The 24812-nt window shown below is 39.5% G+C and overlaps 2 protein-coding genes across 9 annotated transcripts in view; both read right to left on the reverse strand.

Annotated features, from left to right (window-relative positions):
* Positions 1 to 633: 633 nt before the first annotated feature.
* smpd2b (sphingomyelin phosphodiesterase 2b) lies at positions 634 to 8443 on the reverse strand. The gene is made up of 11 exons (XM_017408605.3): positions 8037 to 8443; positions 6038 to 6151; positions 5832 to 5928; positions 5571 to 5647; positions 5193 to 5286; positions 4813 to 4902; positions 4636 to 4718; positions 3686 to 3818; positions 3104 to 3208; positions 2826 to 2994; positions 634 to 2094 (listed from the first exon to the last, which is right to left on the reverse strand). The coding sequence occupies exons 2-11, from the start codon at positions 6085 to 6087 to the stop codon at positions 1670 to 1672; spliced, it is 1323 nt and encodes a 440-aa protein (XP_017264094.1). The 5' UTR covers positions 6088 to 6151; positions 8037 to 8443; the 3' UTR covers positions 634 to 1669.
* A 1007-nt stretch (positions 8444 to 9450) lies between these two features.
* Positions 9451 to 24812, reverse strand: part of LOC108231638 (transcriptional enhancer factor TEF-5) — a 31822-nt gene continuing 16460 nt past the window's right edge. The window contains exons 4-16 of one of the 8 annotated variants that reach the window (XM_017408818.3): positions 18413 to 18477; positions 17166 to 17228; positions 16957 to 17019; positions 15402 to 15413; positions 14499 to 14624; positions 14374 to 14417; positions 14120 to 14182; positions 13788 to 13852; positions 13575 to 13711; positions 12561 to 12734; positions 12275 to 12418; positions 12039 to 12191; positions 9451 to 11542 (exon numbers count right to left, since the gene is read on the reverse strand). In XM_017408818.3, the coding sequence (XP_017264307.1) occupies positions 11429 to 11542; positions 12039 to 12191; positions 12275 to 12418; positions 12561 to 12734; positions 13575 to 13711; positions 13788 to 13852; positions 14120 to 14182; positions 14374 to 14417; positions 14499 to 14624; positions 15402 to 15413; positions 16957 to 17019; positions 17166 to 17228; positions 18413 to 18477 (1223 nt within the window). In that variant the 3' untranslated portion in view covers positions 9451 to 11428. The remainder of the gene's footprint in view (positions 11543 to 12038; positions 12192 to 12274; positions 12419 to 12560; positions 12735 to 13574; positions 13712 to 13787; positions 13853 to 14119; positions 14183 to 14373; positions 14418 to 14498; positions 14625 to 15401; positions 15414 to 16956; positions 17020 to 17165; positions 17229 to 18412; positions 18478 to 24812) is intronic. The other 7 variants (XM_017408821.3, XM_017408819.3, XM_017408822.3 and 4 more) reach the window with 7 other exon arrangements.

The following is a 24812-nucleotide window of genomic DNA, read 5'->3' on the forward strand; positions in this document are numbered from 1 at the left end:
CTGTTCTATGAGTGTGAAATTGTTAATAATCTTTGGAAAGAAATATATAACTGGTTGAGGTCTAAATCTATCCAAGTTGAGTCATTTTCCTGGAATGGAATAAAATTTGGAATTTTAATAAGGAATAAAAAAGTTGAATATTTGATTAATAATATTATACTGTTTGCAAAATTTTACATTCACAAATGCCATTTTACAAAATCTCTTCCAGCTGTAAAAGCATTAAAAAATGATTTATTATTATTTTGTGAATCTTTGAAAAAAATTAATACAGCCCCAGCAGTCAAACTTTTCTCAATTATATCTGAATTTAAGTTGGTATAAACCCCACGTTTTTATTTTATTTTTGTTTTTTTTATTGTGATGTTGATCTTATTTTCTATCCCTGATTACTCGCATATAATTTGTTGTTAATATTTTTTAGTGTGCACTAAGATGTTATAATTTCACTCAAAATATTGTTGGGGAGGTGTTTTTGTATATATATTTTCTGAAAAGATTGTTGATTGTGAAGTTGTCATTATAATGGTTTTTATATGTTAAAAAAATTAATAAAAAAAAAAAAAAAAAAAACCATCAGGTGCCATTTTGTTCCGGTTTGCCTTTAAAGAAAGCCACAGTCATGCATAAATCTTCATTTGAAGTTTTTATTATTGCCCTCCTGGTTGTTTGCAGCACAGTTTTCAGGTGGAATGAACAGAACTTTCTGAAAACAGGAGAAATTATTAATCTTAAGAACCACCAAGTGCTTCACATTATGGTTTTACAGCTGAACATTCAAGTCGTTTAGTCACGCAGATTAAGTTTGTTTAATCTAATGAATGAACAGTCAAAATATATTATCTTTTTTATGCTTATGGTAGTTTGTAAAAGTTACACGATCAAAAAAAAAAACAAACATTTTCAGTCAATTCAAACATTTCCTTCAATTTTAAGACTCAGGAACAAGGAGTGTAGCTTGTCTCTGTGTGGATATCAAACACAGAATAATGGTTACCAAGGAAATAAATAAATAAATAAAAAAAAAACACATGCAGAGAGTTTGTCTCTTCAGATGTAACTGGCTGATGCAGATAGTTTGACAGTGCGTTTTCAGAGCTGAAATGTAAACCGTTCCAAGCGTCTGAGCGGTCTGTGCAGGGCAACTTTTTGTTGTTGTTGTTGTTGTTTTTAAGCTTCTAAACACATCAAAAACAATCAAATACGGAAACTAACTGGCCCCACAATGAGGTGTGGTGACTTCTTCAAGTCACAAAAGGGGAGACGTGAAATTAAAAGCAAAACAACTGGTCCCAGTGGAACAACAGGAGGATGGAATGCAAGTCGGACCTAAGGCTGAGGAACACAAATCAGCATATTTAAGACTTTTAAGCAAAAAAAAAAAAAAAAACAGCATATAATGACGTCAGTGTGTATTAGGAGGCATATGTATGTACTACAGGTGCATAGAGAACTCCAGGGGTAATAAAAGCCTACAGATGACTATATAAAAGTATAAAAATGTCAAAGCAGGTGTCCTGCACTACTATGTTCAGAAATGTTTTATATTATAGTTCACTTTGCAGAAGAAATCTAAGTCTTAGAAGATTGAAACACATGAACAGGAGCAGACTAAAGGTCACTCTTAAAGCTGACTTCAAAGCCTTCTTTCTAAAAGCCTACTTTGAAGTTATTCCTCGGGGTCTAAAGCGTTAGGTTTGTCCCCTTCTGGAGGCCCCCGGGGGGCGTCGTGAGGCCGAGCCAAAGGAAAACCTCTGAGCTTCTCTTGCAGACCGCCTACAGCCAGCCTCATCTGGTCTTCAGCCCCCTGCAGAGACTTCAGCTCCATTGTGTAAAAGATGTAGAGTAGAGAGGTGCTCAGCAGGATGGCGAAGCACAGAGCGGCCAGCAGGTAGAAGGAGGTGCGAGGGAAAGGCTGTTCTGCTCCCAGAGCGAAGCAGGGCACCGCTGCAATGGCCAGCTCCAGGAAGAGCAGAGCCAGCCCCATCGCTCCAGTTCGTGCTGCCGTGTAGCGCATCCTCTCAGCACAGTGCAGGCCCACTTTCACCTCTGTGCGAGCCTCTGTCACGATGTCAACCAGCTCCGCCAGCTTCCCTGAAAGACAGGAAGAGACAGCAAGTTTAATCCCTGAACAGCTCAATAGAAACGTAAAGTTACAGAGCGAGGTGACACAAAGGCAGTTTAAGACTACAGCGATACCTAAACCCTCAAATCTCACGGCATCTGAACCACTGATGGAGGCGATATCAGTTTGTCTGGGTTTCTCAGCTCTGCCGCCACATGAACCAGCTCAGGGCTTCAGAAACACCAAGTGCAATAATCTTACATAATGTCTGTAGTAGTGTGAATGCTGACACTCCTGTCACACAATCGGTCCCCTGCTTTTATTATTCCAGCCAACCACTTGTAAAAACCTTGTGCTGTTTTAGCCACTCGTATACCAAAAGATTCAGCTCAGTAGATAATAAGATCTCTAGGTTCGTCTTCTTGTGCCACTTTTAGCGTTTAGCCAGCCTTTTGCTCCTTTTAGCTCGTGTTCAGCTTGTTTTAGCTTTAACAACTCAGTTTCAGCTTCTTCAGTGAAGTCATTCAGAGCTCAGCGTTCATCCTACATTTCTGCAGAGAATGCAGTTTCTCTAATTACTTTATGTTCATTGTTATGTAAATATTTATGTATGTCTAATAGAGTAATAACAAATTACTTTGTAAATCCATTCAATGTGTTTAAAATCAAACAACCAAACAAATGAAAGGAGCAAAGCCTTAAAAAGGTCATGTCAGCAAATCAGTGAGCCAACGTGTCTCTTAGTCATCGTGGTAAATACCTGCAGGAGGCTTGGATTGTTGGTCACTTCCTGCCTGAGCGGGAACGCTGGCCTTCAGCTGCAGCTGAGCGGTGAGCGCCTCGTGGTCAGAGTACGGGAACGGCTGGTCGGGAACGGAGCCTTTGGTGGTGGACATGAAATCGCAGTCAACGTCGGTCTTGGAGGTCCCCTGGAACAGCGAGCTCAAATGAATAAAATGTATTTGAAGGAATCTGATCATAAGACATGAAAATTATAAAATGAAAAAATAAAAAGAGCAGAGCGAAGCGTTCGCTCACCTTAAACAGGATGTAGTCGATTCGAATGCCTTTCTCGAAGGGAACAAGCTCCTTTTTACTTATAAAAGGGTTGTCTGCTATCAGAGTTATACCGTTTTCACAACCCTGAAAAGAACACACCGTTTTTCAACTGGAATTACACAAAAAGCATCCACCAACACAAACCTTTTCACATCTTAACAATTTTTGCTTTTCCTTTTATATCCTCGAGTTTATTTATTTATTTAAATAGCAATGACATTTTTTATTTATCAGTGCAAATCATGAGGCAGAAAACCACGATGACACTGCAGCTTTAGGCAGCGTGCACCAGATGTTGGAGTTAAAAACAACGGATGTGTTTCTTAATCTAGAAAAAGTGTTTTGACAAAAGAGTCAACACTTGCTGAAATCCTGCCTGACTGTTTTCACAGCCTTCCTCAAATTGATCTGCTATAATCATTCAGGTCTGTATTTTACCAGAAAAAATGCTAAAATGTAAAAGGGAAAGGGTAAAATGCTGCTAAGACAATATGGCTAAAACTATAACAAACGCCATACAAATAAATGCTTATATTGTGTACCCATCTTGTTGCTACTTACATCAAATTTCGCCGTCTCCAAGTAGGCGTCTCGCAGTCCAGTGTAGGATCTCAGTAGTCTGCTGCCCAGGTCCTGAGGGTGCATGTTGAGGTCACCTCCCAGAATGACCACATCTGCTCCAGCCGAGGTGTGCCTAAAGGAACACAAACAACATCGAGATGAAACGTCTCATTAGCGACTGAAAGGATGTGACGTTCCAGCAGGCATTTCTTTAAGGCCAGTGTCTAACAGGACTGCAAGTGTTGGCGACGAGTTGGGAAAAGCATCCACGACGGAGTCTCCAAAACTTCATGAAACGTTTGCAGGAGTTCTCAAATTCCTTCTGTGGATAACAGAGGCTCACAGTCTTGTTGCCTGTATTTTGAACATGTTAAATAAACAAGTTTTTTTTTTTTTCCTAAAAACAGTCCCAGTGTTGCCATCACAAACCCTTCTCAGCTTAGTTTTTGAAATTCTGGAGCGGTAGAGCTGTATCTTGACACCTGCACAGGAGCTCAATGACAGGAAACACCCGAGGCCACAGCTCTGAAAGTCCAGGTCAAACCAAGCGAGAGATAAATAATCATTAAAAAATGGTCCAAATTTGCCTATTTTCATTTCAAAGGTGTTCCACAGCTGCCAAGGAGGGTGTGATATGAGCGGAAGTGATTAATTAAATATTATGCACAACCTTCAGTTTTGCAAGCCGTCCAATCAAAAACAGGCCATGATTTAAAAAAGCTGACTGGGTAAAATGTGGCTGCATGGCTCACTGGTCAAACACTCACAATTCAGCGAGAGTGCAACTGCAGATTCCCCTTTTTTCCTCACAATTTTCTTGCAACTTTGAGTCACAGACTGGTCTCGGACAGTCGCAGCCCAGTGAGGCACCAGCTTCACTCCAAATACCATCACCACGCAAAAGTATGCAAACACACAACAGTGTAAACAGACAGTAGCTGACACCGTACCGGATAAACTGCTGCAGCTCCCAGGCCTGAACCACTCTGTGAGCCAGGTAGGTGTCCTTCTCTCTGCAGTACTCCGCATGCAGCTGCAATCAGCACAGAAGGACAAGAGCACGCGGATCAGAGACGGAAGGGTTATACGAAGAGAGACGTGACAAGTGATTTTTAATCAGGGCTTACATGTGTAACATAAATGTTTGCAGTCAGGCCTCCAAGATTTAAGACTGCCATTCCAACAGCTTTACCTCCAAACCAGTCCCCATGGTGAGCCTGAAAGGGTCAGAGACACTCTTACTCAGTGAGGGGTGTAAAACTATGGCATGTCTCAACTAAGGGCCCCATTTTAAACCTTTCACAATTATCATGTTTGTTTTTATTATATTAAGACATTCAGCTCAACATGAATGTATGTTTGGATGCTTCTGCATGTTAAGTGTATGGTTGCCTTTGCATTGCTGCATGTGTTTAGAAATATTTTTCTGCACTGAACTCTCAAATTAAAGTCTTACTGAACTGTCACACTTTTACCGAGCTAACAGTCCAGAGTGATTCAGACTCACCATGTAGGGGTAACCATTCAGTGAGTAGCGATAGAGAAATGTGTCGTGGATTCTGTGTTTGGAGAAAATGGCCAGTCCGCTGCCTATGACTCCACTGCAAAGTGGGGAAAAACAGACATTTTTTTTTTACCTTTCAAGATTAGAGGTAAGACTTGATTTAATCACAGCTTTGGTATGAGGGTCACAAAAGACTTAGCAGCAAAAGTTAATCCTTCACGCACAATTCTGCAGAGCCAAATGGAATGTGAGTTTTATTTAACACAAGACTAGTACTGGCGTTTTGTAGAAATGACAATTTACTTTGAAACTTAAGACTAAAGTACCTTTGAGGTTTACGAGTTAAGCATTTCTTGATGCAGAAGAAGATGCATACGTTACCTTTTGAAGTAATGAGAGTGAGAATGACTGGTGGAGAGTTTCTTTTTCAAGTATAGATAGTCCTTCTCACTCCACACCTGCGAAAACACATTTTAGGCCACATTAAAAACAGAACAAAAAGGCACATCTGAATATTTTATATTTATAATTTTAAATCCAACAGAGGGTTTATAATAAAAGACTGAGCCAGACATTACACAAAAACCCAGGGAAAGTCAATCATTCGGGAACTTTACAACTTGATAGGACAGTTTCTCCAACCTCTTGTAATAAGACAATATCATGTTCCTCCTTGCACAACATCTCTCCAATCATCTGATAGCGCTGAGAACAGAGTTTGCTCAGATAGCGGATCCCCCTGTGAAAAAAAACAGACTATATGAATGGGCTTAGTTTCTTCCACAGACTTGTACATGTCCAAAAAAAACCCCAGCAGATTAGGATGTTTCTAACCCAGAACCACTGACCAACAGTTCAGAGAGAAGACTTTCATGCTGACATAATCTGCGGTGGCCATTTTGGAGATCAGCAGAGGTGATGGTTGGAGCGCTGGGATCAGGGGAAATAACTGGAACAAAACCCTAATGTGTGACAAAAACAGGATTATTTTACTTTTATCTGAGCTTTGAAGAATCAGTGACACGACAGTTCACAAGGAACAATTCAATGTGGCAGATAAAAAAGTAGAAAATCTGAATTTTGGGTTCAGAAAACAAATTATTAGAAAGTAAATTATAACAGTGTTTTATTTTTTTCTGAAATGTCATAAAAAAACATCAAAAACAGCCCACTAAGCACTAAAACTACATATTTAAACTTCTGTCATTCTTTTAGTTCCAGTTCTGACTTTATAATGCTTTAAAAAAACTATAAAAAATTTATCAGTTCATCTAAAACACAAAACAATATGAAATACCAGCGAAGCAGGTCATGTAAACATACACTGCCTTTACATTGTGCAGTGTTTATGAAAGCAGCGTCTGTAGAGAGGAGGACAAAACTGTGTTTTTAACCTTTGTTACAACTCAGCTGACCAAGTTAAACCTCACTGTCATGCTGATTTTTTGCTGATTTTCCTTTTTAAAAGAAGAAGAAGTCAGCCACAAATACCACACTTGGAACAACTAAAGCGGTGGGGTGAAAAAATGAATTATTTCATTGCGACGTAAAGCCTTGAATGAACCTAAATGTGCCTCTGTGGACCTGATATGTTTCTGTGAGTCAGCACTCACAGAAACATACCAGGTCCTTTACGACAGGGACATCCAATAAAACAAATATTATTTTTTCTTGGCAGGTGGGTTGGAATAACAGGAATTTGCATTGATCATAAATAGGAAAAGTACCCAGAAATTTATTTTCTCATCCAGTTGTTTGCTTCCTATTTGAGAGACAGTCGTGGCGTAATTGAGAACGTGCAATAAAAGCACGTCTGGCTTTCCTGAAGGGAACAAAAACCTTGTTAGTTTATGTTTTCAACCACCTACATTCATACTTTCTTTATTTCCACCAGCAAAATGTGGAAATGGTAATGACAAGATGATGACAATCTAATTTTCTTTGGTAACAAAGACAATCTTTGGGATGAATAACGACGTATTGGTAGTTATTTAATTTTAAAAAAACTAACTGACTAATACAATTCCAAGCACTGAAAAAGCTAGTACAATCTGAGCCGTCATCAAAGAGCATTTGCTGAAAATTTCATGATATATAAAAATAAAAATATGTAGAAACTATGCCAATTTTTGTCGGGGATGACACATTGTTCACTGGAAATTCAAGGCAGAATTAATCCTAACTTCATAATTTTAAAACGCTGTAGGTTTCCTAGTTTTTAACCCAGACACGAGATCTTGGTGTCATTTTAAAGCTCTTTTAATCAGAAATCATCACCATTTTGTCAGCAAACTTTGTTAAAAGGATGATGCAACTAAACCAACAACTGAAAGTCCACTTCTTTAATGGGAGCAAACACATTATTAACTCTGTACAATCAAATCAGCTCTGGAATATTGTAGTTTATTTCACTATTGCATTAACATTTAACAGATTTTGCCTTATACTAATAAGGGAAAAAGCTAAGCAATCACAATTTGTTAACAAACAGAATACAAATAAAACACATCAGTGAGTAATCTGTAAGTCAAGCGTCTGATGGGTCGCCTGATTTAGCATTTCAAATGTAATTGGTAGTTTAGGAGACAGGTGAAGCCAAACTAAGTTAGTAATTTGCTTAATATTTCCGGTATAAAGATTCAGCTAACGCGTCTGTCACATAAAACTGTCCCCTGAAGTCTCGGAGGACATGTACGGGTTGAAAAACTCCGTCTTTAGTTGTGCTGAGTTTAATAATTCAGATGTTGACCACGCAGCTCTGCAGGTAGCGGACAGCCTGGAGCTAACCTACTAACCACTGACCCGTTTAGCTAGTTTCCGGAGCTGGCCGCCGTTAATCTAACTCACCGAAGCGGGTTTCCCGTCACGTCGGATGGCCGAGCAGGAGCGTTAAAAGTGCCGAAGTGCTGAGCTCGGTTCGGGCTTTTTCTGTCTCGTAACTCCTTCCTGTTAGCGCGCTAGCTTCGAGCCCTGTTTCGTCAGGAGAGGGAAACTCATCGCAGTTTGGTCAGCTGCAGCATATCAGGTAACTAACAACGCTGGCTGCCATTGATGCGCGACTTCCCTGCCGACGTGAAGTCACCTGGTATAAATAAAATAATTCAAATGACCACCGGGTTTTATCTTCCCCCCCCACAACAAAACAGGAACTAGGCTCACATTTTAGCGACGGCACGACTCAAGCACGCGCGTAAAATGCACACAAATTAGGCTAAATTTGCTGCTAAAAGTCGGTGTTTGTTGTAAACATTACTTATTTTGGTGCGATTTTATTTTGAAGACAGCCTTTCCGGTTTGAGCTTTCTCTTTCGAAAGGAACTCTGGGAGATGAAGTTCCTCTTGGGACGACAAAAAGAGGTTTATTAAAAAATATAGCAAAACAAAAGTTGGACATTTGAAGAAACTAAAAGCGATGTAAACAACTGTTAAGGGTTTAATAAATTACATAAAATGTTAGATTTTTTAAAGCACTTCTTAGTTGCAAGAACTACAAATAGTTCTTTTACACATACCTTTTCATTCTCCACTTTAGTTTTCGAGATTGACTTTTTTTTTTTTTGCTTTGTCACAAACCGGAGAAAGACACATGAGCTGACATTTTGTTTTCTGACAGCTGACAGTTTATTATTTAATCAATGATGGCGAACCATATGGGTCTTGATACACTAAAACAGGCCCAAACCATGATGCTACCAATATTTATTATAGATAGGAAAGGGTCAAATGTTGATGCAGTGTTTGTCTCTTAAAATAAATTAAAACAAAAATACATTTTTAAACCAAAAACATCTAAAGTTTATTTTCCTACCAAAAATAACCTTATTTATTTTCCATGCAATGTTTATTGCAGAATTTAGATCAAAATAATATACTCCGAACTCTTCAGAGATGTTTTTCTGTCCCATGAGCATCAACAGCTCTTTATCTCTGGCCCTCAGGAATTTCCTTTGTTTGTACTATGATGGACTTCCTTAAATATATTTAGATCAGAACTTTGAGAGAGTTTCCCCCCAAAATAAAATGTATTATTATAAGTATTTTTTTACTTTACTGATCCCTGCCTTGATTTAGTTCAGCATTAAATTCACTGTATTTGTACAAAGTTTAACATTTAGTTTGATTTTATAAACCTGTTTCAGAACTTGTGACAAACAGCGGTAACATATTCCTTTTGGTTGTACATCCTACTGCATTTCTGAAACATTGTCTGGTAGCTTGTGTATTTGTTAAATTGTTATTAAAAGAAACACCATGGACAAAACAAATTAACAAACTTTTAATGAGTTTTCTGGGGAAAGTGGCCCCAAAGGCACCATGCGTCTTGTATTGTTAGATACATTTGTTGATTACATAGTCCAACCTCTATTTTTAAGTATAAAATCGCAATGCACAATGGTAACAAAGACAATAGTAAACCACCTTAAACCAAAATAATAATAATAATAATAATAATCCCACACCATTCAGAATATGATACATTAGATATCTCAATATTAATTATCAATACCAGCACAATCACACAGTATTTTCAGTGTAGCATAAGGCAAAACACTGAAAGTCAAAACACAACAGAATCAAAACAATAATCTTGATAATAGCAAAAGATGTCTAAGATAAACTGACCTGCAAGAGGAGGAGTGTTATGTGTCTAGCTTGTGAAATATGACATTCAAAGCCAGGGGCAACTATTCTGCCACCGATATGTCTTAGATTTGCACTTTCATGGCAAAGTTGTCCAGTGAACCACACAGAGTAGTTGCTTGTCTAGCAGGACTCGAGGGGTTGACGGTTAAACCTGCATCTAATCCAAGACCTGCTGCGGTTTGAACAAGTATCAACACATCCGGAGAATCCCCGCTTTTTCTCTTCCAACCCTATAAATAACAATCAATAGTCATACTCCACAGAGACAAAAGCTTTCTTTCAAAACAATTATTTAGACTGATTTTTGCCTGTAAAAAAAAATTGTCTTAAATATAAAACCAAACTTGTAGCAATGAATGTAGCTTCTCCATGCACTACTTGGAGAAGAGTGAAGCAAATAAACCAACTTCACAGCATATAATCTCTTTTTTAAACAAAAGAAACAGTGTTTTTCTTCTCCCCCTTTAACCGTGGTCTCTGTGCTGAGTTCTCGATTGCAAATACGAACAGTAATCCCTCCCACCCTGCCCTGAAAATACTCCTATGTAACACATATTCCTTTAGTATCCGCTGACTCACAGTACAGAATAAACACTTTTTTGCTGAGTTACGCTACATACCTCAAGTCAGAAAATAAGCACTCTTGTTGTTACCAACCCCTGTCACAGATCAGTATAAGTGCATCCGAGCACACGTCTTCAAACAGGGAAAGAACAGGGGGTCTCGTCAGGAAGGCAACTTTACAAAACATCCTTAGTGTCAATCGTCAGTAACATAGATGCTGGTAAGACCTGATTTTTACTTGTGTAGTAAAATATAAAAAAGCAGAACCTTATAACACAACAACAAAATGAGTTTTCCCCCAAAGCACTTGGATTGTTAAACTTGGGATGATTTTTTTTAAAGTATTTTTTTATCTTACTTTCCAAAACAGGCTACATGAAAGTTAGTTATCCCATTTCCTCAAAAAAACTGCCCCCACAGATGCTGAACTGAATTTTTTCTTCTATTATTTTTGTAACAAAATACGTGTAAGAATAGTTTATGTTCATTTAAAAACAAGAGGTAGTAAAAAAAAAAAGGCAATTCAAAGTGGCAGGCAATGATATAACCTTTGGTAAAAACAAGGCACTTGCTTTCCTCGCAAACTTAAACAACTTGCCTCTGGTTGTCCTCCTTCCGTGGTCCAATTTTCTCCACTCTGCAGTCCGATGTACACTTCTCTTACTGCTCAGAGCATGTTCACTCGGTTACCGTTAAGAGTCCGTTCCACTCTAACCACATTCTTATTCCCTCAGTAAAACTTTTCAAGCTTCATCAAATACAAATGACCCACTTCATATTGTTCAAACACATGAAAAATAGCTGGTTGTCCACAGTTCTTCAAAAAAAAAAACAACGTTTTTTTTTTTCTTTTTTGCATATTGGCACAATTACACTTTTATTTTTCCTTGCATTCTTTCTTTAAAGCATAAAATGTGTCCATGTTAATCCGGTCTACCGTTGTTAAAGGTTTTTGTTGCAGTTTCTCCTGGATGGCTGAGGTGGTCAGAGTGAGATTTCATCAGGCTTTCGGCTGGGTTTTCCAGAAGCTGTTATTCTTTAACAAGTCTGTAGACGTGATACTGAGCTCCGTGTTCACTGTTGGAAACCTCAAAAACAAATGCTATACAGAGGAGGGTCTCCTGGGTGTCTCGGTTTGTCACCACCTGAGGGGAAAGGAAAGCAGATTGATACGACACTCACACACTGTATATTCTTTTAAGCTACAACTAGTGTTTTTTTAAGCTTGATTTAGTGCAGTAGTGTCCAATTCTGGTCCAGGGTCACTACCCTGCATGCTTTAGTTGTTTCCCTGCTTTAACACGCCTGATTTGAATGACTGAGTGATTAACAGACTTCTGCAGAATTTAAAGACCTGTTGAAGAGCAGGGAAACAACTAAAACATGTAGGATTGTGACCCTTGAGTATAAATAGCGTGGCCTTTTTTATAGTTATCTTTTCCACTCTTTTTTGTTGCATTTTAAAACGGATCAAGGCAAAAACAATACGCTTATCTTGCTTAAAATTCAGGTAAAAAAATGGCAGAGCGTTATATTTATGCCTCTAGTAAATCTTAATTCTTGAATTTAAAAAAATAAATAAATATAAGTCACTTTCCAAACAATTTCTTTACTATCTGACCATGACTGAGAGCACGTTACCTGTAAGATTGTGAAGTTTTCGAGAACACTGTTCATCATGTACTTCTCAGGCAAGTGTTTCAGTTTGTGGATAAAGTTGATCATGTACTCGCACATAGGAGAGCGGTGGATCCTGTAAACATACTTTCCTCCCTCCATACGGGCGTATTCTGTCTGCGACATGAACAGGAGCGTCAACAATATCTGAACAAGAATGCACCGGTTTATGAGAACGCTCGATCAGTACAAATCCTTACCTCAACTTTCTCGACAACCTGCTTGCCAAATGAGCAGACTTTGGTTGAAACTGTGATTGTCATGTTCTCAATGCTGCTGTACTGGCTGCTGACGCCGTAAAACGAACCCGGACCGTCCAGCATCCCGCTGCTGTTCAGGTCAGCCTGCAGAGAGCAAAAACCGTGATCACAATGATCAGAAAACAAAACTGTTACATGTTCTGCACTGCCCCAAGCACCAAAAAGGCATCAGAAGATGCATGAAAATGAAAAGTATTAAGCTGCAGATTTGAAAACAACAACCCACCCAGAACTTTACAAGGAAGAAAGCGTTCTGGGGGCCTTTCTCGTAAAGCTCTTTGAGGCCGCCCTTTTTCTCAGGGAACTTGTCGTAGATTTGCCGGATGTCCACAGCCTCAAGGAGCGGGTCGCTGTAGGAGGGATTGGTCTGTCCAATGTGGACAAACAGATGTTTGCTGTACTGCAGTGGACAGAGAGAGACAACTGAAAATGTCAATAAGACATAGAGCCACAAAACGTCATTGAGAAATGGTATAAATACTGCAGTGCTAAAGGAATATGTCGCATAATAATGTTCTCTGTAATTTGTACAAAGAATAGAAAAGGGGTATTCTATATTAACTACATTTAATATTCAATTTTTCTATTTAAAATAAGGTCAATTGTCAAACTGCTGCACATGTAAACATATCCATTAAAGTTAAAAACTAAATCTAATGGAGTAACTACAGAGTGCAATACAATGAGAGCCCGTAGGAGCTAATATAAAAAATCTTTTTCAACACTTTCACGCCCCCACAACACAAACTCTGGCACATTTTGGTGTTAGACAAACAAAATATTGTCTAAAAGCCAGAAAGTGACATCTCAGTGGCATCATCAAAGTTTCATCTGAAACTGTTTGAAGAGAGTACAGCTCATTATAAACTAATAAATTTCATATTGTCTTTAAAAGACTAGCTGCTTTTTGTTAAATTAGATTTAAAGAACAGGGAAATCTTCTCCATCTTCTTTATTACATACAGTGACTTCTGGTTCTTAGAAAAACAAAATCAGATGACGGTGACCAGATGCTGAACCCCCAGCCTTCCACAAACCAGAAAGTGATGCTTCAGTGGTTTCGTTCTCTTCTTTTAGACAGCATTTTGTTGTTTGTCGAACACCAAAATGTACGAAAAGGTTCAGAATTCTGAGAATTTAAAGTACCTCACAGTGGAAAGTGCACTCTAAAATATGACACCTTCTCCAGTGACTGATTAACTTTGTTGCATTCAGTAGGCAGAATCTGCAAACAGCTTACATTGTCCGGGTCTCTCTGGACCTCCATAAAAGCCGAGAACTCCAGCATCCGCAGCTTGGAGGACGCGATCGTCCGATCCTGCCACACCGGAACCGCAGTCGCTGATGGTGCAGGAGGGGACGCCAAGGGCTCAAACGCTGCACAAATACGCACAATCATTCATCATCATTCAGCTTTCATTAGTTGTTACACAGAGTATTATTTTCTACTCACTTGGTATGGGTTGTTGTACAGGACCTGGAAGGTTCGGGTATGGGGGCTGTACATAGGGTTTGACGCTGAAAGACAAAAAAAAATTAGCCAATCAAATAAAGATCTCAGTTACCAGCTGTTTGCAGCTAATGGGTTGTGTCTTCTATAAGAGTCTTTAATGTGTGAATTTGTTAGTTTAAAAAAGTGAGCATGTGTTTCTGCACCAGGTAGGCGTAAGTTCACCTGCTTCAATGCTTACTTACAAATTATTGGAGTGCAGGAAACATGCAGCACAGCATAATGTTAGAGCCGGTTTGTGCTCAGAGTCGGGGCTTGGCTAGCGGGGAACTTACGCATGGCTGGTGCAGCCGGGCCCAGGAGTCCTTCCCGGGTTGAGATCTAGAACCATCCTGGCGCTGAAAAATGTGATTCATTAAACATACCCTACAGTACCCACCTGGCAACAAAAGCCTAACCTGCGACAGGATCCACTCATTTATTTGTGCATTTTGTTACCTCTCACGCTAAGTTATCTGTTCAGAATTTGCACACACCTTGATCTTACACTATAAAAGGTCTCGTAGGCTTGGTATGGGGGTTTACTTACTCCTGAGATGGTCCAGGCTGTACTGGGATTGGAGCCGGCCAGAACTGGAGTAAGAAAACAAGGTTAATCCCCTTTGTGGTTTTATAATTCTGACAAAATACTTTCATTTCTCATGATTTACTCACTCTGGTTGGTGGGTACGGGGCAGGAGACAGTGGCTGAATATGATTTTTCATCATAGTCGGGGAGACGATCTGTGCAGAAGACAGTGCCGCCATGTTCTGCAGGGCTTTGTCTTTAGATGCCTGATCCTACAGGTTGACAGAGAGAAATCAGAGAATCAACCACAAGGTGGCAGCATCACCTAAAGACAATGATCACAAGAAGAGCTGCAGTTTGGGAAGTGTTTTAAAATAACTAAAAAAATAATGTACAGTAACATTACCAGGTTCTAAATATGTTTGAAGGAGCAGTTTTTAGTTTGAAGCAAAGAGAAGACCGGAGACATGAAGCAGCACAGATCTGATTACATCGCAGGTCAGTATGTTATCAGGATCACCACAAGAAGCAGAAAGAAGTGATTCAAGTTGCATGATCTAATAATAAACATTGAAAAGAAAAATTGTTTTTACAGTGTAAGCATTGATTTTGATTGCTCACATGATGCCTGAAGCCAACCAATCCAAAACCCAACCTCACGGAGGAGTCATTCAAAGATATATATGTTTATTTTATTAAACTCACTTCTTAGTAGACAAAATAACTAAACCTTACTCGGTAAGATCTGTCTTTGCAATTAAAAGGAAAGATGCCTATGAAATGAGACCCCGTATCAGGGAACAACACCTAAATGCAAAGCAAGCAAGAATTTGACTTTTGGCAGAGCCTGAGGGGCAATTATGCTACATTAGGCAGGATGTGCAGCAGCGCCGTGCTTCAGGCTTTTTCCATAAGCATTGTTTCGTTACCGAACAGCAATAAGACGGTATATGCCATGCCAGCAGAAGGCCATAGCAGAAGGACAGTGCACTAGTACTGACAAAAAATGGGAAGGAGGGAAGCATATTATATAAGTCAGATTCACTTACCAAATTCATCGCCTGAATCAAAAAAGAGAGAAACCATTAGTACGGTGCAATTCTACATGATCAAGATTGACTTTCTCTAAGCACAGAAATTTTATTATTTTTTTAAATCCAATATAACAATTTCTCTTTCATACTGTGCGATAGTGAAAAAATGAATGAAAATCAAGTGGATCTATGCACACCATGAAAGAGTTTCCTCTCATTTAAACCAATCAGAAATGTATTATTTTTCTTTTTCTATTATATTCTATTCTCAGTTACAGGGTCTGTGGAAAAACACTCGCTAGTCAGTTTACTTATTGGTAAACAAGTATTCAGAAGACTTTAATAAACTGCTTTGACTTAACAAAGAAATAAATCTGTGTATTGTTGGCAATAAAACTTTGTTTCATAACTCATCAAAATTAAATTTAAATAAATGTTATAAACCTTGTGTACACCAGACATATAGCTGACACACAGGGACATCATCCCTTTCAATGTCTTGCTTTTTTTCTTATCATAGAAAGTAGCTTTAATACTTAAAGGAACTCATTGCAAACGATGAAATCAGACACAGGATGATTAACCTGGACTTTATCAAATGGTGCAGTTTGAAAGAGTTCACTCCAGTAGTTTTCCAGATAGAGTATTTTGAAATTCTAAAAGTATATCTTTGTCAAAAAGAAGATTTTTAAAGGTGACTTATATTTTATAATTAAGGTAAGCCTGATGTGGGGAAAGTGATGCATCCATTTCCTAATAATTTCAAAGACCAGCCTGCTCTGTACTTTTTAACCATCATGATTTAATTTCAGCTAAAACATGCCTGTCACGGAAGGTGCTGCCCCCTAGAGGATTAGTTTGCGTTCAGATGTTAATTCGCGTTCAAGTTTGCTCCACAGAATTGTTTTGGCAGTTTCTGCATTAATTATTTCTTTGTGAATATGCAAATATATTCATATTTTTTTAAAGCTTAAAGAGTCCAAAGAAACTTGAGGAAAGACGCGTCAAAAAGAGTCATAATTATTACACAGAAAGATTAATTTCTATACAAAGTTGATAGAAGTCACAAAAGGAGCAATGTAGAAAGTAAAGATATTAAAGTAAGGCAGGTTTTAGGGTGAAAAAGTGTCAGAAGAGTACAGTTAGCTGCAGAAGCCTGGAAGCAAAGGAGACAGATACAGAGCTGGAGCAACATGCAGCTTATTGGCTTTTCTGTGGGTTTGGGATGGCAGAGCGTGTGCATTCATTTAAGACAAAGACTAATATACTACGCTTTCTTTTTAGACACAACAGTCATCTTTAACGGTGCTTAGATTTGGGAGATACAAAACCCTGTGTGGTTGTGTACTACATGCAAAGAAGGAAGATGGGACTTTTTTTTCACTGATCTAATCACTGTTTATGGCTTTTCTCTGTGGCAAACATGCATCCACTCATGCAGTAGGAGCAGGCTTCACATCAAAGGAAAAGACTGATAATCAAATCATAAATTAGCTGGTAAAGAGATCATAAATTAGCCGGTTAGTGCAAAGCCGAGCGTGTGCCAGCCCCGCCGAGGTGAAGCGCATACCTTTAGCTTTGACTGGATCTCGCGAGATTTTCTCCGGGCGAGAACCTGCAAGTGGCTAGAAACCTGCACAGAAGAATAGCCGAGAGGAGGGAAGAGGAAAGGAGACAGGGTAGAGACAGGAGAAGGGAAGAAAGAAAGAGAGAAGCCGTAACCAAAGAGGGAAGAGACGCCCCGTCAGTGTTGCCGGGAGGCAGGCCGGCGGCACCTACCTTTATACCCGCCTGGTATTCACGAACTTTCTTCCGTGCTAACACCTGTATGTGACTAGACACCTAAAGGGGTGTGAAACAGCTTTTGAGCATAAAAATAACATGCCCTCATATCAATGCATGCACACACAACTTTGCAAGTGCGTACATGTAGAGTGTATAAGGATTCTTCACAAGCACAACAAACGCAATAAGAGACGTAAACAAAACCACTGAAACTTCATTTAAAGGATAAGGTTGGTGATATTCTACATCAGAGTGATCAATATTCTGACTTTATAGTTGAGACATTGTTTGTCTGTTCAATAAAACATAAATCAGTCAGTTTATTTAATGTTCTGATGCTACATTAATTTGCCTCTTAGTTCAATAACAAACCAGTACCTAAAAAATAATTCACGATCAATAAGTCTTCTTGATCTTTGATTCTGACCCTGGCTTTTAGATCATTGCAAAGATCGATGCTCAGAAGCATTCGCCATCCTAACAAGAGGAGAAAAAACTAATTATTAATTTCACACTCAAAGGGAAATCAGGACTGGTGTTTCAGAGCGCAGTTACTGCTGACAAGCCCACACACAACTCTACAACACAATACACATTACACCAAATGCTTAAAAGCCTTTCATGCCATAGAAAATGTCAACAAATTCAAGTATTTTCAGTATAAAATATTACTCTCACTGTTGCACTGTTTACAAGAATGTTGAATAGATTTGGCTGCAAAAAGGAACCATAAAAAGCTGCTTTTCAAAAAGATGTTATTAACATTAAATGTTAAAGATAAACTTTAAGAGTTCCAAAATCCAAATCACATAAAAACATTTGTGTTTCTGGGCCTTAGTGAGCTACTTTGCTGTGCTAGATGACATGTCAATATCTAATCAATATATTGAGTATCGTTTATTGTGGGTCAGTCCCTCTGCTGCAGATAATCACTACAATGTCTATTATTCTGTAATTCCAAGTAGTTCTCAAATTACTGAGAACTTGTAAAAATAAATCTTTACTTTGTAACACAGTTTTTCTAAATTTGTATTTATATTGTGCGGCTCCATAAGCAGGAAAAGGAAGGCAAAATAAATGTACTTTTGTAAGATTTGTTGCAAGAAATGTAAAATAAAACCAAACATATCCTTTAAAAACCTTTTTAAGTGACTTGATGCAACATTTTATCTTAATTGATTCTGTTTAATTTGTTGTTCTGTCTCTTTTATCAGCTTAACAACACAGGTTTTCTTATTTACCTGCTTTCGTGTGCGGGTTTTGCCCGTCCTCAGCTTGATGTACCTTGCGATCAGTTCATTGCGACCTGAAACAGAAGACAAAGAACTAAGTCAATTAACTACAGTTTCACAGAGGGTGGCACTGTTGTCATCTCTTGAAGTTAAAAGAAAACAGCAACGTCTCGAAGCTCATCAGACAAAACTTCAGTCTGTTTCCCAATCCACATTTTTATTTTCATCCCATACAAATGAGTAGGTTTACTTGTTTGGCCTCAAAGTTTTATTTTGCTCATTTCACACTCCTAAATGTCTCCTCACATTGCCTCGCAGCCTAATTACAAAGAGGGCTTAGAAAACAGAACCATGTTTTTTAGGACATAACATCTCCACTCAAAGTTCTGCACAAACATCTTGTGGAGTTAACAGGCATCTATTCCGGGCTTTCATGGTCCTCTTTATGTTCATCGCTGTGCAGGGGATTTAACAAGCTCTGCTTTTACAAAAAAAGTGCAGCTGCAATCAAGTAAAACCCCATCTCAGTGCATGAGAAGCACAGAAAGCTGCATTATGTTGTCTCAAAGGAAAGTCAGGCTTTTTCGGTTTTCTTCTCTGCCAAGTCACGCTTACTGGGTTTTTGTGGCTGAAAAATTGGGGCCAAAGCGAGAAGTTGAACCAGTGTATCATTATGAATAATGCCTCTAAACTTGCTGACAGAAAATTATGCTGACAAAATTGGTCAAGATGTGCCTTCTTAAACACATGCAGGAAAGACACACAGCAGACCATACATTTAAGAAGTTTAACAGCTTCCCAGATGCATAATGACAGGAGAAAGACGTCTTGTACTTGGCCTCGAGAAGGCCCTGGTTTTTGCAATTACCATAAAAGTACCGCAGGCCATCTCCAGCGGGCCTGCAGCACTCACCGTACTGGCCAACCAGTCGGTCCGGCAGGCAGCCAGCAGAGCAGAGCTGAGCTGTCTGCCGATACTGAGGTTGCTCCTCCCCTTCTGCCCCGGGCCAAGGATGGACACACCCGCTCCAGCGCCTCCGCATTCCTAGCATTCCTGCAAGCCTGTCACATCTGTGCTAGCCAGTCTGATTGGGCCTGCGAACACGGAGCTTTGGGTGAGAGCACACATGCTCATATGGACTTCCATCTCCGAGGGAAGCAGGGGTTAGAGAGCCGGGGGGGGTGTCACTGGTTATAAAGGAGCAGCTGAAAAGGGCAGCTTCTCTCAGAGGAAACACAAAGCCATAACTGTGTCTGCCAACAACTGCCACCTGGCAGCAAAACAACACCACAGTGACCGGACAACGGACAACAGCACCTGCTGCTGACCATCCCAGCAGAGAAAAATAAGAACAGTTCAACCCCCCCGCCCTTCAGCTGTGGGGCAAAAGCGGTAAAACGTTGCATCACAGATATGTTGTGAATTTCACTGACATCTCACTGCAATTAAAGAGATACAAGGAAAAAGACTTGCTGAGAACGATGAGCCAGTCTGAGAATTCCCAGACTTTCAGTTCTTAAAAGCTGGAGGTTCAGTTCAACCAAACCTAATTGACTTCCACAATTAAAGTAATTAAGAAGTGAATTTTAGCAGCTCATACACATAGTTTTGTACATTACAGCAAAGTTCAGGGGTTAATTTTGAACAGTAAATCAAGTGTTTCTTATTGGTCATTCAGAGAACGTAGCTATCTGAAGGCGAAGGCGGAGCGATAATGTTTCTGCCTGTGTCGGTGTGCTCGTTTGTCTGCTCTGTCAAATATGTCATGAACCACTGGACGGACTTGAACGAAACTCTCAGAAAGTAATCATCTTTTGGTGTTTGTCCCATTCAAGATGGCCGCCAAAGCTAAGAAACTTTAGCAAACAGAAAGATGGATATGACTCATTCGGTTTTACAGATACTGAGCTCAGACTTGGTGTGGTAGTAGCTGAGAGTCATCCATAACATGTCACAAGAGATTTGGCTGTGGCAGATTAGATATGGTGGCCATCTTGAATTAAAGCTCTATTATGGAATGTCTGAGATGATGTCTTCAATTGTTTTGAAATATCTGATTAGTATTAATATATTTGGAATTAGTGGTTTCATGTTCAGCCACCACAGCTCAGTCGGCCATGTAAGTGATTCAGGTGGTTTCATTTCAAAGCTTCAAATATAATTTTATTCAAAAATTATTACTATTACTTGGACAGAAACTTTAAAACTGACTAACTTTTTTTTCTGCTGACATGATTGTTTTGTGTTGTTCGTCTTTTTAAAAATCCATCGTTACGTGTAACAACTCAAAAAGCACCACTTCAGGGATGGAAAAGATGAGCTGTGCAGGTTTCAGGACTACAAGGAAAAACTGTTACAGAAACAGAAGTACCATGTTCAGAGGTCAACACGATCCTGTAGAAGTTCTGTGTTAAGGACAACAGCTTGCAGATCTGTGTTCAATCAAGAGGCTCTGCATTGAAAGGGCGCCAAAAAACAAAATGTCAGCTTCTTAATGCTGAAAGAAATGCAGCTACGCATCTCGCAACAAATTATTAGCTCTGCCTGTTTGTCATTTACTGCAAAAATCCACAAAACCTGGTTTTATAGGGTAGCAAACAGCATAATTATTATTATGTTTTAGATACATTACTTCCTTATACATTTATGCAGAGATTTATAGCGTTATCAGTCTGCAGCTGTGGAAAACGACATCTGCTCAGACTTGCCACGGAGGGAGGGTTAACGAGGCCGGAGACCTAGAAGTCTACACTGCAGGGAATCATAACAGGTTAACGCAAACAGACACACATCAGTACATCTGAACGCACGGCCACATTGTCATCCGTGTTCCCACAATCGGGCTTTTATTTGTCTTTCTTCTTCCTCAGTTGTACTTTCTGAAGTCTCATAACTCCCTCGTTGATTGCTCAACCCTCACTCTGCTCGCTGCAGGCTGCCATTCTTGACTTCTTCCCTGAACGAGACACGCCCATCTTTTGCTTTTATTATATGACACACTGGAATTTTCCACTTCCACGCTGAGATAGCGAGCATAAAGATAATCTGTATTGACTCGGCATAACCTTTCCCCCTCCCTCTCCATCTTTAGCACTCAGTCTCTTCCCCTGAACTCCTTCTACACCCACATTTTCCTCCCTCCTCCCTTCACATAACATTGAGGTAATCCTAAATTGCTAACATACTGCTCAGCCATGACTGAAAACATTCCTAACAGCTCAGCGAGGGGCTGACAGGGAAGCACCAGGCCAGCGCAGTCATCAAACAGCCTGCGCAGGCCGCTGTCTTATATCTGCCCACACATCTTCTCTCACAACAGTGCAAATCCGCTGAACCTGCTGCTACCTCGAATGTGTGGACCTCGAAGGCCTGAACCGGCCAGATGAGCCTCCTTTTTCGAACTCACATTTTTATTCCCAGAATGCTTTGCAACAGTGACAGCTGCAGGGGTGTGGGAGAAAAAAAAAAGTGTATGCTTTTAGTTAGACACACCTAATGATACCAGAAAACGTAGATGAACAACGTGTCAGTACAGCCCCAGAGCAAAACAAGAAAAACAACATTTTTCTTTCCAGATGCTTCCTCCGAATTCAGTGTAGAAAATGCACCAAGTATTTAATTTTACAAAGAGCAAACACCTAAATTCACCTGTATTCAGTCTGTTTAACTAAACCACTTAGTGATGGTGAACAAATGATAATAATTTGCTGCCTGGAAATTTTGACAATGACAAAGTTTTCACATTATGTGCATAAAATAAGATTTTATATATATATATATATATATATGGAGAAATACCAGGGCCTCAGAGAAAAACTGGAAAAGGCCTGGAAGGTAAAGACCACAGTGGTGCCTGTGGTCATCGGGGCCCTCGGGGCAGTCACCCCCAAACTGGAGCAGTGGCTACAACAGATCCCAGGAACAACATCAGACATCTCAGTCCAGAAATGTGCAGTTCTAGGCACAGCCAAGATACTGCGCAGAACCCTCAAGCTCCCAGGCCTCTGGTAGAGGACCCGAGCTCAGAGGATGAAACAAAGACCACCCGCGGAGGGTGAGAAGGGAATTTTTTTTTATATATATGATTATTAAAATCTACAAACCAACAGACTGTCGTGATAAATAACACGTTACGTTTACCAGCATAAACAAAATAATAGAATGAAACTCTCTGAAGTTGTCACAAATTCAACTTCTCAGCACTTTATTGTTAGGGCAACTCGTTCAATTAAACAAGCTAAGGTAGGGTCTCACTGGGCGCTAGTTCACGACTCGAAATTGCAAGAAAATCTGTGAATTTTCAGTTGTAATCTCACTGATTTCTGCCGTACAGCTGCATTTTTATATGGCCAGTTTTGAAAATCACAACCTTTTTTGTGTAGGGCTTGCAGAACTATATTCTAGGCCCACACCATGATTTTGGAGACTCCTTCATGAATGCTGTTCGACATTTAGTCTCCAAATGTTGCAATGCAGTCAGATACTGGCTTAACTAGTTTAATTTATATAACAGTTAATTTGGTTCTTTGCTCTTAGCTGTAGCCCAATGAGAATGGATCAAATCAATTTTAAATATAATTGAGTTGTTTAACTATAACAGGTAAATAACATGCACATTTCTAAATAATCATAAAACGGAGAGAATTCTTCATCGAGCTGCTGTGTCTTTAATTCCAGTGACTCTTCTCAGTCCTTCTGGGCATGACTATCAAACAATGTTCTTCAGATTCTTCAGTAATTATTATTTTCAGCTGCAGAGGTTTTGTTGCTCTGCATTCCAGATCTAAACACGTCAAAGGTGTTCTTGGGTTCAGGCCTAGAGACACAATAGTTTCCCTCCTGTGTTTAGAGCTGTGATTCCCGCTCAGCCTCTTCTGACTACGTGACATATCGAGTTTCATACCCGGGCACGCAACTTTGCCGCGCTATCTGTTAATAAAAAGGTGAGCAATCTGATAAGATATTATTGTGGCTAATCTTCATTTGACATATGCTGTGATTCTCAGAGGAACAACAAGGGTTTACATTTTCTTCCACCTGAACAAAGCAGAGGAATGAATGACATGGTGGATGAATATTCACAGCAAGGGGACCGAAAATGTAACAGACTGAGGGCTGCATAAATGATTATAAATGATAATAAATCAGGACTAAATCTAAGGTTTAACTACACGAAAAAGTCTGAATTTTCTGACTGCTCTTTCCAACTAATTATGCAATCATACCAGTGTTTCTAAATCTCTGGGAGCAGAGTTCAGATTAGGTCTGATAGCAGGATATGATAGTTAGAAATTGTCATTTATTCTTGTAAAGTTTATGCCAATTTAATGACCAAAGAATGCTACACTCGGAGTATTCAATAAGTTTTTCTTCTTGTTGCATTTTTCCATAATGTCTGCTTCAGATTTACTAAGCAGTGGTTTTTGTTTATATTAACTGTCCTCAGAAACCGACTTCAGCAAATGTCCTGCCCACTATCTGAGCAGCTCCTCAAAGAGGCACAAGTGATAATCCCCATCCCAAGTCAGAAACAAAAACTGTGAAAACGTAGCACCACCAACGATCATGCATCTCTTAACCACTGCTGCATTTGTGTAATCACTTGTGTGTCACTGCGGTTTTTGTAGAAGCAGAAATTTATTAAACAGTGTCACAGCTTTACCATAAAGTAATAAATATATCGTAACCAAGTAGTAACTGTGACCACATCATAAACTAGATATGCCTCCTTGATCATGATCCCAAACAACTTCAAATAGTTTTAAAGTCAGAATATTATTATGCCTCCTTATCGTTATGTCATCCCAACATTATCTAAATGAAAATAAATGCCACCAGTCCAGACTGACTTGCGTAACAGACTTCCCTTACGTCCCAAACTGTCCACTCGCTCATGGAAATGTGCAAAGGTTTCCCACCGAATGGAAAAAAAAAAAAAAAGTTCTGGCAGAAAACGTGGAATTCCCAATGGGAGGTTAGGCTTGTCTAGTTTTGGAGGCCACTAAGAGTCTGAGACTGCAAGGTAGACAGGATTACATGCTGTGCAATCGTTAACATTCCCCTAACCTCACGTCAGGGCAGCTTTTAGACGTCTGAGGTAATCACCTTGTGCAGGGGCTTCTTCTGGGGCATGCCTTGGCCCTGCCAGCAGAGCCTCAGATGACTTTTTGTAAATGGAGAGGGTGTTTAGTACCTTAGCAAAAAAAAAAAAAAAAAAAAAAAAAAAAAAAAAGCCTCTAAAACGGGTCCTGACAGTTTGTTGCTAAGTGGGCAGGTTTGTACATTGCCTTCCAGTTTGTTGACATTCTCGTATTGAGCCAGAGACATAACACTGCGCTGTGAAACGGCTTCAAACTTATTACGGTAATTTACTTTAAAAGTTTTACATGTTTGGATTAAGGCTGTCGG

This window comes from Kryptolebias marmoratus, linkage group LG4, assembly GCF_001649575.2.
Source record: "Kryptolebias marmoratus isolate JLee-2015 linkage group LG4, ASM164957v2, whole genome shotgun sequence".
NCBI lineage: Eukaryota > Metazoa > Chordata > Actinopteri > Cyprinodontiformes > Rivulidae > Kryptolebias > Kryptolebias marmoratus.